General features: G+C 35.4%; 1 protein-coding gene across 1 annotated transcript in view; it reads right to left on the reverse strand.

Moving 5' to 3' along the window:
- Mrgn1 (Mahogunin ring finger 1) overlaps positions 1 to 13,269 on the reverse strand; it is an 80,540-nt gene extending 67,271 nt beyond the window's left edge. Inside the window, exon 1 of the mRNA XM_090385382.1 lies at positions 13,084 to 13,269. Coding sequence (XP_090241508.1) covers positions 13,084 to 13,171 — 88 coding nt within the window. The 5' untranslated portion in view covers positions 13,172 to 13,269. The remainder of the gene's footprint in view (positions 1 to 13,083) is intronic.
- Between the last annotated feature and the right edge of the window lie 3,082 nt (positions 13,270 to 16,351).

Below are 16,351 nucleotides of genomic sequence, written 5' to 3' on the forward strand. Positions count from 1 at the left end.
TAAGAAAGCTCCAGGGTCCTGATGGTATTTCTCCACTTGTTCTCAAAACCTGTGCTCCTGAACTTACTCCTGTTCTTTGCCGTTTTTCACTTTCTTATTCCAAAGGTATTTTTCCTTCTGCTTGGAAATTTGTTCTTATCCAGCCAGTTCCTAAAAAGGGTGACAAATCCCTCCCATCCAATTATTGCCTCATTACAATTACTTCTACTTTTTTTAAAGAAATGGAGAAATTAATCAACCACCAACTCTTAAACTATCTAGTGATATTTTGGCTTATGTCACCCATTTATGGAAAAATTCAATTATATAATATCAGTGTAGATGCACTATAGTTTACCCATAAATTTGAACTATGTATGTAGTGTAAAAGGCATCATTTTAATTGTATCTCATTGTGGGTGCCTTCACAACAAGATAGTATTAGTATTAGTAACGGCCGCATGGTGCAAGAAAGCCTATGGCTTATGCTGCACCAGCCAAAAAAAAAAAAAATCCGAACAAAACAATGATAAAAACAAAAAAAAAAAAAAAAAATAATAATAAATAAATAACTAAATAATAATAATTAATAAATAAAAAAAATAAAATAAAAAGGAAATTAAACCTATCATCCTATGTGCTTCCCTTACCCGAAAGTACTATCCAGATGACCTTTGAATTTCCCCAAACTGTCGGCCTCTACCACCCATGAAGGCAACTTATTCCAGTAATTTATAACTCGCTGGCTAAAATAAAACTTCCTGCAGTCCAATCTAAACATTTCCCCCCGTAACTTGAATTTATGTCCCCTAGTTCTAGCATCATTTATAATCTTGAAAATTTTGTCCTCATTCATTTTACTGATGCCTCTCAGAGCCTTAAACACCTCAATCAAATCTCCTCTAAGGTGTCTAGTTTCCAAACTCTGCAACCCACATATTCGAAGTCTTTCTTCATAAGGACGCCCTTTTGCCGATCTCACCAGGCGAGTTACCCTTCTTTGCACCCTTTCAAGAAGCTCGATGTCTTTCTTCAGGTGCGGTCTCCATACTTGAACACAGTATTCCAAGTGTGGTCTAACATAAGCCTTATATAATGGGATTATCACGTCCCTATCTCTACTTGCAAAAGTTCGATAGATCATCGATAGGACACCATGGGCCTTCCTTGCAACCTGTTTACAATGCTCAGAGAATTTCATGTCTGACCGTATCGTAACACCCAAGTCCCTTTCCTCCAGTACTGGCTTTAGTTGAACTCCACCAAGTGAATAAGTTTTTTTGGGATTACTGTTTCCCAGGTGTAATACCTTACACTTTGTTGGATTAAAGCACAGCTGCCATTTTTCTGACCATTCCTGAAATCTATCTAGGTCTCTCTGAAGAAGCTCAGCTTGACAGTGATCATTAACTACTCTCCCAATTTTAACATCATCTGCAAATTTAGACATCACGCCCTTTATCCCTTCATCAATGTCGTTTATGAAAATTAAAAACAACAGTGGTCCTAATACTCATCCTTGGGGAACCCCACTTCTTACATCAACCCAATCTGAGGAATAGCCATTTATCACAACCCTCTGCCTCCTGCCCTGAAGCCATCCTTCTATCCATCTAAGGATTTTTCCAGTGATTCCAACCTGTTCCAGCTTATAAAGCAACCGCTCATGTGGGACTGAGTCAAAAGCTTTGCTGAAATCTAAATAAACAATGTCGAAATTATTCCCTAAATCCAGCTCGTGAGTGACCCTTTCGAAATAGCGAACCAGATTTGTTAAACATGATTTTCCCTTTACGAAACCATGCTGAGTATCCTTGAGAATTTCAATTCGATCCAAATGATCCTGAATTCCACCCTTGATCATTGCCTCCATGATTTTCCCTACTACTGAAGTCAGACTGACAGGTCGATAATTTCCAACTTCACTTTTAGAGCCACCCTTATGTATGGGAGATACATTTGCACTTTTCCAATCCAAGGGAATCTCCCCAGAGTCTAATGATGCTCGCATAATTAGCCTCAATGGTTCAATGCACTCGCTTGCTGCCTCTCTTAAGATTATAGGGTATATTCCATCAACTCCAGGAGCCTTACTGGTCTGTAGGCTCGAAAGTTTTTTCATTAAATAATCTTGCGAAATTTCAATATCATTAATTACATATTTTTTAACTTCGCTCCCACAATTTCCCTTTGCCACAAAAGGCTTTTCATTGGTAAATATTGATGCAAAATAACTGTTGAGTTCATCTGCAACGGCAGCTGGTGTATTTATTACTATCCCCTTTCCCTTACATAAAGGTCCGATCTGGTTTGTCCTGCTCTTCTTGGCATTTATATATGTGAAGAATTCTTTATCCCCCCTCTTTGCTCTGTTTGCTAGTGATTTCTCATAAACTGCCTTTGCCTGTCGAACCTTTTCTGTGGCTCTATTACACATCACCTTGTAGCTGTTATAGGCTTCAGTACTTTTTATTGTTCTGTAACCTTTCCATGCCACCTTTTTCTGCTCAAGTAATGCGGCAACTTCACTAGTCATCCAACTTGGAACCCTCCTCGTGGAGTATTTTTTTAATGGTATATACGCATTCAAGGCATCTGTGATTAATGTTTTAAAAGCGTACCACAGTTCAATTGTATTCATTCTCTGCACGATATCTACCCAGTTAATAGAGGCCATGTAGTACCTTAAGGCATCGTAATTTCCTTTTCTGAAATTAAAACCCATTCCTTTGCCTTTTACTTCTGCTACCTCTCTGGTCATCATCCACCATAGAACTCCGTGATCACTTCCTGCTACTGGTTCCTCTACTGTCAGCCCTGTTATGTCATCTGATTCATGTGTGATGATGAGGTCTAGGATATTCTTTTCTCTAGTATTTTCCCTGACATGTTGATACAAATAACAGTCATCTAGTTGATTTAAAAATTTTGTTCCCCATGTCGAGTTTCCTTCCCATTTACTCCAATCAATTAGAGGCAGATTGAAATCACCCATAATAAGGCATTGACGCTTACTTGCCCATTCCATTTGCATGTAGAGGCTTTTGTCATAATCTTCACAATCACCTGGTCTGTAGATTACTCCTACTCGCATTATACCTTTGTTTCCAACTATCTCACACCATACAGACTCTATACTAGCATGTGAGACGTCTGAATCCGGGAAAGCTATCGTCGCACTCAGGCTGCTTCTGATAAGAAGCATTACCCCACTGGCTGGTATTGCACTACTTCAAAAGTAGTGCTTGAAGTAGTGCAATACCAATAGCTGGTATTGCACTACTTCAAATAAATAACGCTTCTCTGGTAGAGAAGTCTAGGACAAATCTAGTCACTAGAAGTCTAATGATTTCTAGGACAAATTCAATTGAAAAGTTTGGTGAAACACAAGCAGTTGCACTTGACATCTCAAAGGCTTTCGATCATGTTTGTCATAAAATCCTTCTAATCAAGCTTCCATCTTATGGTTTCCCAACTGATTTTTGTAACTGGCTATCCAGTTTTCTCTCTAACCACTCACTGAGGGTGATGGTAAATGGCTCTCTGTCTTCTAACTTCTCCACTAATGCTGGTGTCCCCCGAGGTTCAGTTCTTTCCCCCACTCTTTTCTTCTTGTATATTAATGATCTTCTTCCATTGACTGGAAATCCTATCCATAGTTTTGCTGATGGTAGCACATTGCATTCCACTTTCCAGTTGAGAAACCTCGCCCTACTCAATCAGCTTCAAGTCTCGAATATCTGCTAACAATTCCTTAAATGCCGATCTCCAGGTAATTCTCCAGCAGGGCAAAGACAACTTGGTTGATTTCAATCCTTCTAAAACTCAGTACTGTCTTATATCTTGCAAAAAAGTATTCTTATGCCCCTATGCTTATCTTTGGTGACACTCTGATTTCTAGGCAAGATGATATATCTCTTTTGGGGATTAGCCTGACTTCTAATCTCTCTCTCTCTCTCTCTTGGCACAAGCAATTACAAAAATTGCTTCCTCTACATCTAAAAAATGGTTTTCTCTTTCGTTCTCGGCATTACTTTTCTTCCAAACAGCTGTACAGATCACAAATCTGCCCTACCATAGAATCTTGTTCCACATCTGGGGCTGTGCCCACAAAACCTCTCTTAGATTCCATTCAGAAGAGAGCTGTTAGGTTAATTAATGACTCATCTCTAACAGAGTCTCTCCACTCTCTGTCTTATAGGTATACTGTTTCTGCTGCATGCCTTTTCTACGGATACTTCCATGGGCACTGTTCTTCTGAATTGGCTTCTATAATTCCCACTCTCTCTCTCTCTCTGTCAAAACAGTCCAAACACGTGCCGCCACCAGCCAACGTCCATTTACTGCCCAACTTCAAAATCACAGAACCAACTTTTCATCTTCCTCATTTATTTATTCAACTACCATTTTTTGGAATAACCTTCCTTCATACGCATTTCTTGAAAATTACAGTCTACAGAAGTTCAAGTCTAATGTCAACAAATATCTTCTTTCGTCTTCTCAATCTCCAACCCATGCACAGTACTAAGTACTATAGGTTCTAATACCTCTCATGTTTGGGGTTTTCATAAAAAAAAAAAAAATTCTGGATCACTGTGTCTGCAGACAATTTGTTCCTTATAACTCTCAAACTGAAATCTTATAAGGAGGTATGTAAAGACCTATTCATCCAAAGGGACAAGTCTACATTTTAATCAGTAATATTACTGCAGTTCTTTGTTTTTGCTGCAACATTAGAAAAACAACTATCTCACTTAAAGAATTAAGAATTTTTTTGGAAGACATTCCAACATTAAACTCATCCAAGCTCTTCATTTCATGTAGTAACAACTTTAAAAGTATAAATGTATTATTTGATTTAGTTTCACCAGCTTCTAGATCTGCATCCCAGAAAATTTCTTCAATTTAACTTTGTGTAAGCCCACATCATCTTTTAAATGGATTTTTGAAAATCATAACCCTTCTCCAATTGATTCCGTTTAGTATTTAAATGATACTGCAATTTATGATGTATTCAGACCTTTCCACTCCTGCTATAATTATCAAAGTAAATTCATATGCATATATATATTTATATGCACAAGCATATTTGTAAAAGCGTTAATTAACAACCTTGGACAGCAATTTAGAAATGAATAGGCCAGTGGTACCCAACCTTTTTTGAGAATGAGATCCATTTTGACAATTCTGTAAGGCATCTATCAAAGTTAATTGAAATCAGGTGAAGGGATCTCTAATGAGAAATTTTTTTGAAAATTATGATGTCAAATCTGCACTGCATCTGCCAAATGGAGGCTATTCATTATTAACACTAAAATAAAAAAAATAAAAAAAATGCACATGACCCTTCTCCAATTGATTCCGTTTAGTATTTAAATGATACTGCAATTTATGATGTATTCAGACCTTTCCACTCCTGCTATAATTATCAAAGTAAATTCATACTAGCGTTATTGTTAACATACCTTTTTAAATATTTTTCAAATAAAGAGCAAAATAAAATTTACAGTACTCTGCTATACTAATAACAAACATACATGCATAAGTAAGACTACATGAAGCAAACATCAGACTGCTGCCTTAAGAATGAAAAATATGTACACGTTATAACCAGACATGCATGGCATGACAATGAAAGTTTGGTGTGGCATATATTAATTGCTGTGATTTATGCAGCAATGCAGTTAGAAGTAATATTTTATTAAATATAGTTATACTGGTATTTTATTAAAAATGTTATTTGATAGTATAAACCAGAGCTAATATTGAGATATATTTCTTTTATTCTTCTACAAATATTAAAAATGCTATTAAATATAACATAAGTACAGGTATAACAGAAATATATTTTTGCAACCCTTGCAAATATAATGGCAACTCAGTTTGGAACCATCAGGACTGGGCCATATATTATAATTTCCATTTTACACAAAATATTATTAATCATAGCCATGGTTTAGGGTGACCAGATGTTGACAGTTGTAACCAGGACAAAATGAGTTTTAAAGCCTAACATATTTGTAGGGGGGGGAGGTAAATGGGACAATGAGAACTTTGCCATGTTTAGGTAATATGTACTCTAAAAATGAAACAGGAATATTTATAAAAGAGAAAATACTATAAAATAATTGGAAGGAATAACTAAGCAGTACTGCAATAAAATCAGTAACAAAAGTCTACTGAATCATATTCTTCTTTCTTCCCTAATCATATTATGTTCCACAAAAATCTTTATTCATTCAATTTATGTTAAATTTACATAACATAACAGTACTGATAGTTTTATAGCCATACAGTTTCATCCATCTAATAAATGAACATTAATAGGATGAAGTAGAATTCTAAACACACATTTTAATTAATGTGGCATTAAAAATGTAGACCAAGAAAATAAATATAGTTTTCAGTATAATTGATAGTAGATTATACATTACAAAATCTTTTAAATGAATTAGATTTTTCTCAAATATAATTTGAGAACTCAATACCAGTGTGGTCAATTATAATAATTTTGAATAAAGAATTTTCTTCTCCTACTAATTCACAAATTTCCAAAACTATTCTTTCAACATTTCTATTATGTGCTATAATGACAAGGAAACAGTGACATAATTTTTAAATTCTGAAATCTGCTCTTGAAATGCAAACTTCAGAAAAAGCAGTGATCACTGACCGTAACAGAAGCCCTTAAGCCACATCATTCCTCCCTTTCAACTCTTCTAAAATGAAATTTTTGAGCAAAAAACCCTAAATAATAAATTTTTATCAAATTGAAATTCCATATTAGTACTATTTTTACATCTGGTACTTCCTCCCAAACTGTTATACTTTTTAAATTTTTCCACAAATCTGAATTTATTGAAGGATTCAGCTAATTTTTCTAAATATTCACACCTCATTTTATACATATCAAATATCTCATCTTTAAATGACATCATTTCTTCACCCTGAATTTGTGATCAGTTAAAATTTTTCAAGCACTTAAGGAAACAAATTTTTCTTCAATGCATAATTTAAACATTTTTAAATTGTCTGATGCATGTAAATCATGACCTATATTGTGCAATTTTGAGAATTTTGTTCTTTATAAGATGCAATGTCAATTGTCAATAACTTGTTATTGACAAATGACAACTAACACTACATCTTATAAACAATAAAATTCTCAAAATTACAAAGTTAACAAACTAGTAACTCTAATACGTTGCTCTTGAGGAAGACTGATTTGATTTTGGGTTTACCGGAGCAACAGCAACCTACGCTATAAGGCACCAACCATGACTTGAGGATGACAAATGGAGATTACGAGGCATATTGTCCATGCTTTAAACCACACGAGGAGATGCTCTTTAGGATGGCACAGCTGGTGAACCCTAAATCATTATTACTAATTTGAAAACTGCTTAAAGATAAAAGAGAAGGAAGAGAAATATACGACCAGCAGCCATCCTTATTTTCTTGGAATCAAATCTTGGCTTTTTTCCTGCACTAGAAATGCAAATGCCTTTTACAAAGTCATATTTGGTAGATCCAGTTTGAGAATGATTCCTGCAAATGGCAATGATAAAAACTACTGGGAAAACTATTACACTTAAAATTTCAAAAAACTGGTACATCCTGAAAAGAAATTTCAAGATACTGGCAACAAAACATTGAAAACTCGGGCAGATACCAGAAAAGTACTATACCTGGTATAGTACTTGATAATTCATGTTTTAACCCAGTGGGAGGTCACCTGACAGGTCCTGTAGCACCACCACATACTACAGACAGACCAGCAATACAGTTTACTTTTCTTCAGACTTGAGGCTATCATGTTCTATCCTAGGTAGCTATCAGGAAATGGTGAGGGAACTAGTTTCTCTATTGCCCTAGGTATGGTAGGACTGGTTATGGCAATTATAAATGTTTTTCTCTTCAAAAGCATTTTTTAAAAAAGATCTCTGAAAGGAATTCTAAACAATATCAGTTTCAGTCTTGATCAACTGAGCAGCAATAGATCATTTAACTCATTCAGCTGGCCAGCAAAACAAAATAGACATATATGAGGTGTGGCAATAAAGTTCCCAGACTGGCACAATAAAAAGAACACAAAGTGAACAAATTTTAAATATACAGAAGCAAGGTATCCTTGTTTCTATGTATTTAAAAAAAAAAAAAAAAAAAAAGGAGCAAAAACAGAAATTAAAAGGGATAGCTGCAACCACCCCTTTTAATTTTTGTGCAACAGGTATACCAAATACACATCAAAAACAGAATAAGATGATGCTCTTGAGAAGTGCTTGTCTTCTAATCTCTTTAATCTTATAAAGGGAAGATGCGGAGAGGCCTTGTGGCTTGTAATTTGATCTCAATTAACTGATTACAATGTGCCTTATTAAAAAAGATAATCTAATTAATGCAAGAGAACTTGGGGCAGGCCCTGCCAAATTATGCACTTTAGATAAATGTCGTCTAGCTGTAAATGACCATGATTCACTATAATGTATCTGAAAATTACATGAATTGTATGGTCACTTTGTCCATTTTGCAGGATGAAAAGCTAGTTTCTAGGAGAAAAAAACTTTGCATCCCTCATCCAAGGTTCTCTAAATCAACTATCATGTAAAAAACCTACAAAAGTTCTCATCTTGAGGCAAGTATTTTGCACTTCAGATTACAACAGGAAATGAATCCAGGAATTTTTCCACAGGATGTGAGGGTAGGGGGATCAATGCTAACACTACTCACAAGAAACAGCTAACTACCTATCATTTTCATTTTTGTTTCTTTTACAGATATCATTATGGCAGTTAGTGGTAATTCCTTAGAGTTAACCTAATTCACCAGATGCCCATATTAAACTGAATATACTATTTATGCCATAATCAAATGGCATAAATAGTGCACACTTTTAAATTGCAGGCAAGAGTAAGTATAAAGAACTGAATCAAAATCTGTAAAGTGGCATGTTCTTCCTCCTAGAATATTCTTTTGTGATTTAGAAGACTAAAGAGATCTGAAAAGTCAAAAGTACTAACAGCCAGAGAGGTTTTCCTCAAATATAGGTAGTGCTGTATTAAGCTTTGCTTCCTACATCTTGTTGCCAATATTAAGATATCTTTGCTCACCACTTGCATGGCTTTCATCCTACAATGCAGATTTTTTTTACAGCTAATCTCTCCTTCCTAAATTTAAATCATCATCATTCCTTTGTCTCTAATGCTAATCTCCCCATAATTAATCTACCTGATCCTCTTACAGATTAAACTCTGCCACTTACACAGCATCTGAGAGATCAATACTATTTTTGCACATGCCATAAACTGGACATATATAAGGTGTGGCAATAAAGTTCCCAGACTGCTGCAATAAAAAGAACACAAAGTGAAGGAGCTCAAAAATGGTTTTATTTTTTATTCCAAGTAATCACCATCTGATTGAATGCACTTATTATACCATTCTGAAAGTTTCTGAATAGAGTCAGAAAAGCATCCAAAGAGATTATGTTCAGTTGGGTTGGGCGGTTACGTTTATGTCCTCAACTTCCTGAAATCTCTTTCCATTGAGGGCAGTTTTCACCTTAGGAAAGATGAAGAAGTCCTCTAGTGCTAGATTGAGAGAGTAAGGTGGATGATTGATCTGTACAGTGGCATGTTTCACCAGAAATGTCTTCATAACAAGCAGGGAGTGTGAGGGAGGGGGTCACTGCAACGAGAACCAGTTGCCTTTCTCTCAAAATTGTGGCTTCACCTGAGAAATGGGTTTCAATAGTCTTTGAAGCACCTACACAACACAACACAACATCGACTCCCTTTCGGGTACAAATTCCTTGTGAATCAACACCGTTTGTCAAAAAACATGATCAGCATTATCATGATCCTGGACTTCTGTAAACAAAACGTTTTGGGCCTCATCATGATTTTAAAGTCCACTGCATGCTCTGGTGCTTCGTCTCTGGGTTGTGCTGAAACACCCAACACTCATCTCCAATGACAATACAGTCAAGGAAATTAGGACTGTGTTGAGAAGTCAGGAAAAATTATTTGCAAGATGACACTCCTCATTGCTTGTGCTCATCCATAAAGTCGTGTGAACAAATTTTGCAGAGACCTTTTTCCCTAAATCTTCATGCAGAATTTTACGAAGTGTCTCCTTATTCACATCCAACCCATCAGCAATCATTCTGAGGTTCGAACAATGATACCTTGGCACTATTTCCTGAACTTCTGCAACTCTGTCTTCATTTTGAGAGGTTAGCAGATGCCCACTTCTTGGGTCATTGAGAACATTCTCACATCAGTCTCTGAACTGCTTATACCATTCAAACACATTATTATGACTTACGGTTTCATACCATAAGCAGTTTTAAACATTCAATACATTTCAGATTTTTCCAGTTTAAAGCAAAATTTGATATTTGTTCATTGCAAAATCATGACACAGAACATTAATGCTACTAATGAAACTGGTTGTAACTTGCAATCTGTCAGTCTACTGGACAATCTCTGTACTGCCACCATCTGTTGGAGGAAGTCTGAATTACAACTTTGAACTTGTTTATTTTATTGAAACTTGTTGAATGTGACCACAACAGCACTAGTGCAGGAACTTGATTTGCCACATCTCATATGTTCATACTGCATATGACTCATTTATATTATAAAATTTAAATTTTAGCTTTTTTTTTGTTAAACAGGAAGTTGTCTTTTACTGAGATTTACAAATTGTTTTAAAAAACGCAAATTTTCTTACATGCAGTCTACAATTATTCTTCCTTATTTTGAATCAATGTTTCCTTATTTGAATCATCACAAAAGGGGGAAACATAATTAAATATATTTAACCCATTTAACATATTCATTGCTGGTTGACACACATATTGGTGAAAGTGATTGTGATCCACATGGATGAAAAATCACCTGACTTTAAGAACCATTTTGCTTCAATTTGATGGAAGAAAAACTTGGATATTTTCATCAGGCAACCATCACCAAAGGCTGAATAATTCAGCCATCTAATCTATCTCTGATTAACCTTTCTTAATTTAAATCACCACTTTGTGTTGCTCAAGAAAGGGTAAAAATACACCTCACAATAATTAGTTTACTCAATTCTTTTAAGCCTTAGCTCTCCTGTCACTTTCTCAGCATCTATCAGTTCATTATTTTTGTTTTTCCTATTAGTTCTGCTCTCTCCTCAAGATAACATACTCCCATTTATCTGAAAAACAATTTCAAATATAAAAAATGTATCATGTCATGTATCAAACACAATTTTACCTAAATCATGAGGCAGTATTTTGACATTAAAAACGTTTTTACTGGAGTTATTCCAAAATTTTGTAACGAAAAACGTTATGAAAATTTATTCCAATTTAATTTATCTTCTACTGGACCAAATTTAATGAAAATTTTCACGGAGCTTCATATTGGCTCTATACTAGAAGAAAAACTTTCAAACCTCTGAAAATTGCAGTAGTTTTTCCAGGACAGTGGAAAATATGAATATGTGATCAAGGAAATTTTTTGACATAATAAACGGGATAATGTGGACGTATCATATGTTAGAAAGCTAAGGAATTTAGAAACAGAAATATTAAGGTTTTAAGATACAAAAAAAACCTTTTGAAAACTGGGAAATGAGTTAATTCAAAAATGCATCTGGTTTCAAGTCACCTGGAGTTTTCAGATTGAATGTAATTTTTTTCTTTACAATTAAACTCTGAGGCTTGAAAAGAGTTCTGCACATTTATGAAACATTCAACTTGGACATGTCATCAGATTTTTCAATAAATACTACACATAATGGAACAACTATAGATGGTGTATTTAGTAGTGAACTAAAATCTCTTCAGTGTAAAAATTATATATCCTACTTTAGTCATCACAGACCAATACTTTCAGTAACTGATATGTAATTATTATTAATAAAATAAAAACATTGTTATATTATTATCCATGAATTTTATTAATATCTGAAAATTAAACGTTTGTTAACGTCTGCTATTGACTCTTAAATATAAAACATGTTAAATATGCTGGCGGCAGGACACATTATGTACCTGGTACAGAATTTTTTTATATTTTCTCTTTACTGTTCAATTTACTTTACAAGAGGTTTACTGTTTAGTTAGTGACTTATATCACATGAGTAGGCAGACTTATTTTTGTACAACCATTGTACAAAATTATAGGGAAGGATCCCACTATGTAGCAATTGTTCTTCCTATAGGAGAACAAGATTTTTCTTTTTTTTAAAATTAAGTGTTCAAGTATAAGGCTGTTCTGTCTTTCTTGTAGTTGTTTTTATGTTACTAACATGCTTGAGTATCTCAGACTAGGGTCTGTATACTCTGTAAATGTGAAGGCCAGATAAATTGTGACTGCAACAGGAATTAAACATTAATCAAACCGATGACACATCCACTACAGTGTAATGGCACCACCATTCATTAATTGGATATCAGATGCGGCCCTAGGCAAAAATGTATTGAGATACTTTTATTAAATATTATTATAATAAAGATTTTGAATTTCGGTAACCCTATACTCTGCTTATCAGCGCAAATGTGGGTGACTACCGGTGGCGACTTACCCCTAAATACTATGCACTACTTATCAGGCTTACCGTGTTCCGCAGGCCCTGTTAGATGTAACAACAAACTAAACGATTCGTATTTTAGTAAGACAACCACGACATCAGGAAAAGAGATAAACCGACCCGGGCAGGATTCACCGGAGTGCAGTCAGTCAAGGTTGAGGGGGTGCCAGAGAACCACCGCAATTACTGTATGTATTTGCGTAAACGTTTTTTTTTTTTTTTTTTTTCCTTTAAGATTTTAACATTTATGTACTCCCGGCCCCTGACTACGCAAATCCTACATTGCCAACAACGCAGGCCCTTAATAATAAATTTTCAGTGAATCAGCTGGTCATGCTCATTAAACATTATGGACTAAGTATGAAAAACTAAACTAAATAAACTATTCACTCTAAGCTTTTATTTTGAAATATTCGTTTTAAACAGAACTTTGAGAGAATGAGCATGATATAAGCGAAAAAGACTGACAATCTACAATAACGCACAATCACGGGACGAGTCGTGTAATGAAAATTAGCTAACCTGATTTAGGGGGATATTTGTACGCATTATTAGATATAACATCAACTTCTTCAACGTGGGCATTCTGACGACTAAATATCGAACCCATAAGTATGTTATATTACGCTAACTTAAAATAAACAAACATGCAAAACTTAATAACACAGTATTTTTCTGTCACAGAACAGCTGCCCTTCATACACCCAAGCGACATCTGCAGATGTGTCGTACTAATCAGCATACAGTGCGGAAAAAAAAAAAAAAAAAAGGTATAATAGACCCCATTTAACGGACAAAAAAATTTCTGTCCTAAAGGAAAAATTTAGAACCTATTTAAATCTGATAGCGTCACACATCAGACAGCACATCTGTCTGATGTGCGACGCTATCAGACAAATATGCTGAAAATTGCTTCTAAAGAAATAAAGGCTGTTTTACTGCAAAATAATGCACCTGCTCACCCTAATGCTGAGAGGTTAGTTAGCAGGGATGGAAGAATTAAATGTTTTTTTCTGCCTCCTAACACTACTTCACTGATACAGCAGATGGATCAGGGTGTAATCGTTGCATGTAAGAAGTTGTACAAGAAGAAGAAGTTTTAGGAAGAGGTGATGGTTGTTTTGGAAGAAACAGAAGAAGATACAATAGGCACCAGGACACTGCAACATTTACATGCATACAACATCAGATCTGCTATCTTCAACTTAGCAGCTGCGTGGAAAGATATGAAGATATGAAGATCTTGACCAATGCTTGGAAGAAGAAGTTTTACGACGTAGAACCCGAAATGGACTTTGAGGGAGTTGAGGCGTCTAACTTTCGGGACACTCTTCTGAGGGCCGGCAACAAAAATTTAACTGAGAATGATGTGGTACAGTGGTTCCACATCATTGATGAAGGTGATCCGGGCTATCAAATTTTTTCTGAGGTAGAGATTGCAGAAAATGTTCTTCATGGAGAACAAGAGAACGATGATAATGATGATGACAAAGATGAAGAATCAGTTGCACCTCATCCTAAATTGTCTGTTATAAGACAACATATGGACGACATTATACATTATATTGAATCATCATCAGATTCTAATGCTTCCTTATTATGAACGTTTTAGAGAATCTCGATCTACAGTAATAAGGAAGCAGCACTAAGGTGTAAGGCAACTGAAGCTTGATGATGTATTCAAGACCACTTCATCAACTGGACCTGTTTCACCAGAACCCTCTACCAGCAGGGAATTAACATCTCTCCCTCCATATGACAATTGTTTCTGACTCTGAAAATTGTGATTCTTTCAATTAAATTAATATTAATATTGAATATTATGTATCTTTTTTAGCATTTTTTGTATGTTTTTTATTCAATGGAGTTTAAGAATTTTAAAATATGTTTTCCCTCTAAAATGGATTTAAATGAAAAAAAACTAATGTTCACATCGAAAACAACTTTGTGTGAGCTTTAAGAAAAAAAAAAAATAATAAAAAAAGTGGTGGAAACACTCCATTAGTCATATTGTATAGTTTTTAATTAAAATAAAGTTTGGTTCCTGTCGTAAATTAATTTTTTATATTTTTAACAGATGTTTTAGTGGCGTGTATAAATTACTCAATGTACGTTATAATAATATTTTATTCATACTTATACATTATAATAACATTTTAATACATTATAATAGCATTTTAATACATCATGTACATTATAAGTTCGTAATTAATATAGGTTTTTAAAATACATTCGATTTAATGGACTTTTGGCAATAGAGAACACACCTTTACCCGATTAGTCCGCTAAATCGAGGGCCTACTGTACTTTCAAATTTTGAATTATAAAATAGTTAATGCTATTTTGCCTATTCAAACATATGAAAAGTAGGAGGACCGTCCTATCCTCTCTTGTGTTTTCCCACCGACAGTCTAGTTAGTGCAATGAGTTTGGTCAAAACTCACTGCTTGTCATTGAAATTGTCCCACCTAAAAGGGGAGATTATTTGAGTCGCCCTCGTGCATAGCACAATTGGTACAATCGCCGTCCTCCCCACACCGGGTGGAAAAGACTTGGGTTCGAGTACAGTCGATAATGAGAGGAATTTTTATCGGGCTTTTTCACAACGTGGCTGAGTTAGTCGGTCTCAGGCGAGGGCAGCATGTTTTTTTATTCACTTACGAAAATACGATATGAATATCAATATGAAGAATAGCCTCTGAACGTGATAACAACGGCCAAGCGTGGCGGTATGGAATCGTGAATATATCGAATGCCATCTTGATAAGACTTGTGCTAAGAGGCAGAGGTCAGTGAGCGTCCCGACATATATCAAGATGTGATGAATATGCAGACGGAGGAAGCATGTCTATATAGCGTTATACGAGAGCTATATGTATGTGTCTTCTTCCTAGAAAACAGAGTTCGGGATGGATCGTAGGAAGAGCAGAAGAACCGATCTTAGGTCGTGCTGCATAATGCCTTGCTGTCAACTTGCCATCAGTAAAGACCAGAAGTGAATGGTTGTTGTAACTGATAACAGCACATTGCATTATTTTCGCTACTAGACTGGTGCGCCACTCCCCGACGTCCAAGGCGTGTTTTATTTCGAGGCGATTAAGGAAGCCACTAGAACACAAACAGAAACGTGATTCTTCCTTAAAGACGACACGATACAGTTATCATTGCCTTCATTAAAAAATTATTATTATTATTATTATTACCTTCATTAAAGACATTAAAAAATCACAGGTGCGTAGTCTCCAGACGATAAAATTATGGGTTGCATTATCGCCGCAACGGGCGGCGGTAATGCATCGCATTTCTCACCGCCAAATTCTAATCGAGCTCCACACAGTTGTATACAGGAAGGGTGTTGTGATGTGGAAATCTGAAGAACTGCTACAAATCCAATTACTATCATTAGCAAGCGTATCCATCAGTCCTCCAATTTTGACGTCCTTCTGATACCATTACAGCCCTGACGAAGTGTGTGAGTATCATCTTTTACCCATTACTGCCAACAGCATCCAATCAGGCATCACGTCCCACACGAAGGGTGATTTTCTGTGTTTATCATTCAGTTTCAGGAATGATTCAATTCCTTTCAAAATTTATTGCACGTTCTTAGCCAGTCATTCGCTCACCGTGTTTTTTGTCTGCTATCCTTTTCATACATTTCAATAGAATCTCCAAATTCCTATGTCAGGGTAGTAATAGACCCATCATTGGAAATTTTACTGCGCCAATCACCTTCACATGCTAATAGTTTATGTCAATATACTCTTACCGCTCCCAATTTCAACTCAAA

This window comes from Mastigoproctus giganteus, chromosome 1 (genome assembly GCF_048544385.1).
Source record: "Mastigoproctus giganteus isolate SK-2022 chromosome 1, ASM4854438v1, whole genome shotgun sequence".
In the NCBI taxonomy this organism is placed as follows: Eukaryota; Metazoa; Arthropoda; class Arachnida; order Uropygi; family Thelyphonidae; genus Mastigoproctus; species Mastigoproctus giganteus.